The sequence below is a fragment of the Rutidosis leptorrhynchoides genome, chromosome 10 (assembly GCF_046630445.1).
Source record: "Rutidosis leptorrhynchoides isolate AG116_Rl617_1_P2 chromosome 10, CSIRO_AGI_Rlap_v1, whole genome shotgun sequence".
Classification (NCBI taxonomy): Eukaryota; Viridiplantae; Streptophyta; class Magnoliopsida; order Asterales; family Asteraceae; genus Rutidosis; species Rutidosis leptorrhynchoides.
In genome coordinates, this window is record NC_092342.1 from 11,507,312 (window position 1) to 11,511,356 (window position 4,045).

At 34.6% G+C, this 4,045-nt stretch overlaps 1 protein-coding gene across 1 annotated transcript; it reads right to left on the minus strand.

Moving 5' to 3' along the window:
- Positions 1 to 334: 334 nt before the first annotated feature.
- On the minus strand, positions 335 to 2,693 carry LOC139870023 (probable 2-oxoglutarate-dependent dioxygenase AOP1). Its single transcript, XM_071857876.1, has 4 exons — positions 2,317 to 2,693; positions 880 to 1,201; positions 525 to 773; positions 335 to 424 (listed from the first exon to the last, which is right to left on the minus strand). The coding sequence occupies exons 1-4, from the start codon at positions 2,691 to 2,693 to the stop codon at positions 335 to 337; spliced, it is 1,038 nt and encodes a 345-aa protein (XP_071713977.1).
- Between the last annotated feature and the right edge of the window lie 1,352 nt (positions 2,694 to 4,045).

Here is a 4,045-nt window from a genome sequence, read left to right on the forward strand (position 1 = left end):
ATTTAAAATTTGAATGCATACAATAGGAATTTAATGAAAGTTTAATGCATTTTCAAATAATTTTCCCTAATAACTATAACGAATGCTATTAAACTAAATGATAAATTCATCTAATAACAAAGGATCCTTAACAGAAACATACATAATGGAGTACGCACGACTCGAAATGAGTAAGAACAACTAGAGCAACCTAAGAACCAATCGAACTCAATCCGAGCCCAACCATCGCCGAAGTCAAACAAAAATCACTTACAATAAACAAAAACGAACAGACAAAGTTACAACAAAAATACATAAGTTAAACACCGGAAACAAAGACTAAAAAGGAAGTAAATTAACCGTCTTTGAAAAAACCCTTTTTGTTCCCCTCATCCGATCGAGAAGTGAACCCGTCAACTTTATCCACATGCGCACCTTTTAATTTCTGAGACATAATGGAATCCGACACACACTTATATTATCATACAATGATACGAGAATAACCACACATGAATAGTTTGTAGAAAACGATAATGTATATATACTAGTAGTAGCTTTTTCAAACACTGAGTAGATTGTGCTGTGAGGCCTTCTTTTATGCTATAAAACTCTAGAAAGTCAAGGTATTCAAACGGTTTAAAGAGTAATGGATTTTCATCATCCACAGTTTCTTCTGGTGCTTTAATCACATAACTAGCTTTTGGAAAGGAAAACAATCCAACTGAATACCTCGCCTTCTCCCCAGTCATCATCACCTGATGAAAAGGTGAAAAAAGTCGTCCATTTATCCACGCCTACAATAGTAAAAACGTCAAATTTCATTATTAAATATTCACAGTTTGAAAAGCAGAAAGCCAAAGCAAGGCGCCCCAAAATATATTTTTCCCAAATTAAACTTACCACCAACGAATCAGCAATCATGACAATATACAAGTTGTGTGAAGGTTGAACCTTGATCCAGTCACCAGATTTAGTTTGCACCTCGAGTCCTTCAACTTGATTTTGATGTAAAATTGATACAAAACCCTTGTCTGTATGCGCCTTAAGTCCAACTTTAGACTCATTCGTTTCAGGTCCTTTGTATTTCATAAAACGAAGCCTATGATGCGCAGAATCCATGTGTTCATCCATATATTTTCCCAATCCTAAAATTTGTAACACCATCTTCCTAACCATTTGGTCTAGCTTCAATAGTTTCTCTGAGAACTCTTGCAGGGTATTGCTACAACACAATGCAAGTGAATAAAGTTAGTCTCACAAACGACACATGAACCCATGATACCATTTGAAATACCAGTTACCCGTTAACCTGCATAGATATATTTAATTATAAATTAATATACTTATTGTTAGGAACGTTTAGTGAGCTCCAATAAGACCCGACAAGTCCCACTCCCCTTGCCCATAGGGCTTGCCTATCCAACAAATCCCACTCGATTTGCCCCATCTATTCTGGTTTAACACCACGGTTGATAAAGTTTCTTTTGATATAGAAGGTCTTCAATTTGCATCTTTCAAAAGCTAAAATCAGTCTCATCGAACCGATCAATATTCACATCACTTTTATCCGCCATTGTTCCCGCAAACACGAGAGCCTAAGCTCTGATACCACGTGTTAGGAATGATTAGGTGAGCCATAACAAGACCCGACAACCCGCTAGTAGTTATCAAATCCACAGACAACAAACGAATATACGAAGTGAACACGAAGATAATAACAAACACGTAAAAATACAAGAATATAACGTGGTTATATGTAATCAATGTGGGTACCTTAATCCACGACCAACAAAAAAGTAATCTTTATTAAATTTTATAGGTATACATTACAGGTTACATATGAGGGTATTCATAGTGCAAAAAGAAAATGAATTGGAAGCAAACGACGAATACTAAGTCGAATCCAACATGCTTCCAGCTTGGAGTTCGCAAGCATGTGAACGAGCTTATTTCCAGCCGCGAGCTCAAGACCTCCCATTCGCGAGCTTGCTGAATTCCAGTTCGCGATCACCACCTTTCGGGTCACGAAACATGATCAACAACAACAGTTTTGCGTTTTCGTTTAACACTTCTTTGCACTAAACACTTATAAATTCAATATAAATCTACAATTATACGCGGGTTTATTTGCGGATCATAAGTATCAGCGGGGCACAAATCAATAGATATGTATGTTTTTTTAAACTTGAGACATCTTTGAATTAAAACTCGCTTAGATAATTAAAATATGTTGTTAGGCCGGCCAACTAATTATAGTTAAACTATTTACACTAAAGTATCATATGATGAATAGTGATTATAAAATTAGATGTGGCATAAGACCTACTGGATTGATACCTAACTTTGGAGTTTCCTTCTGGCCACATAGTTTTAGTAAAGTTTTCGATTTTATCAGGAATGCATAATTCTTCAATGCCCAAGCTCTCAAAAAGTGGTGCATTGGTCCACTGACCAACGTACCCATGAAAAGGCTTCGAGGAACGGTTTTTGAATTTGGTTTCCAAGGGAAGATCGAAAACTTGTTGCAATGATTCAATCACGGACGTTTGGAGCTCCGGCAGGATATTCGGGATGCTTGTTTCAAAGCAACCAAACTCTTCTAAGGAGCGATGAACTTGAGATTTCGTTAAATCCCAATCGAGAGTGGTTGTGTCGTCGTGGTAAATATTCGAGAAATCAACGAAAGGGATTTTTAATTGAGTCTTTGTACCCATGTCTTCAAGGTGTGAAACTTACTAGTTTTGTGATCGACTTACATTACAACTTAAGAAACATTGCTTACATTTTTATATCTAGTTGTCAATTATTGGCCCTGGTAGTAGTTATTCAATAAATTTGGTAAACGCTTCATGTTGATCGTAATAACTAGAATTGAAACTGACCGCGCGTTGCGGCGGTAACATCTTGATAGTCGTTGTTGTAGTCTGATTTACTTTACAAAACGGCTATGTGTATGTACATAGCTGATACATTACATAGTGGTTTAAAATTACATAGCTAATACATGACTTCCCATATTGCTTACATTCTGCTTACATGTTACAATGCGGCAACTCTCGTTTTTGAAATTCTATCAGTACTGCACAGAAAAGACCGAATTGGAGTATACACTACAATAACCTGCGATTTAAGTATTCTATTTGAAAAGCGTAGAATGAACATATAAAACAAACTGCGTATGGTACATACATATAAGTAATTGTATAAGACATATAACACATAACATCACAAATTTGTATAGCAAAATATATCAGGCATGTATAAGATAAACTACATAAGTGATTCCATAACCACATCAGACATATGCATATAATTAATTACATCAGCAAAACTAATTGGAAAATAACTCGGATAACATCCCAATACTTATAATTTCAGAAAGTAATGGGAAATTCAAAAACAGTCCACACAAAACATCCCAAATATCTCAGCAGTACACATAGTTAGATGTTAGTTACAATAAATAATTAATCATAAAAGACTACTTTTTCTGAAATTTAATAGTTTAAAATAAACAATAGCATAGCAAAGAGCATAAGCATCACATATAAATCTACCAACATATATTGCTTAAGATGAATGGAATTTGCATTATAAAAAAGCTATTCTATAAATAAGCAACATAATATTAAATATGGTAAGTTATGGAATATAAGCAAAATGTGGTACCTGATAAATATTGAGAATGTACACTGCTGTTATTAATCTGGATGCACTCATCAACAACAACAAAGAAACAAATTTCTCAAATGTCAATAACAAATAGCAACATCTTTAAAAATCTTTAAATTTATAAGGAAAAGGGGAAAAAGGGACAAACATTACCCATAATACAGGAAGTTGCAGCCATTGTGCGCATGATGGAGTTAGATAACTATTACTCATGAAGACTGTCTCTCTTGTTAACAATAAACATAAGATAACGAAATAAAAAAAAATACCTTGTGATACCAATTATAAATAGACTTATTTGGAGTCGCAAGAACAGAACTCTCATCCATCGCAGAAAGACGACAATTTCCAAATTAAAACATACCGAATAAACGTAAATCATTATAAAGATAAA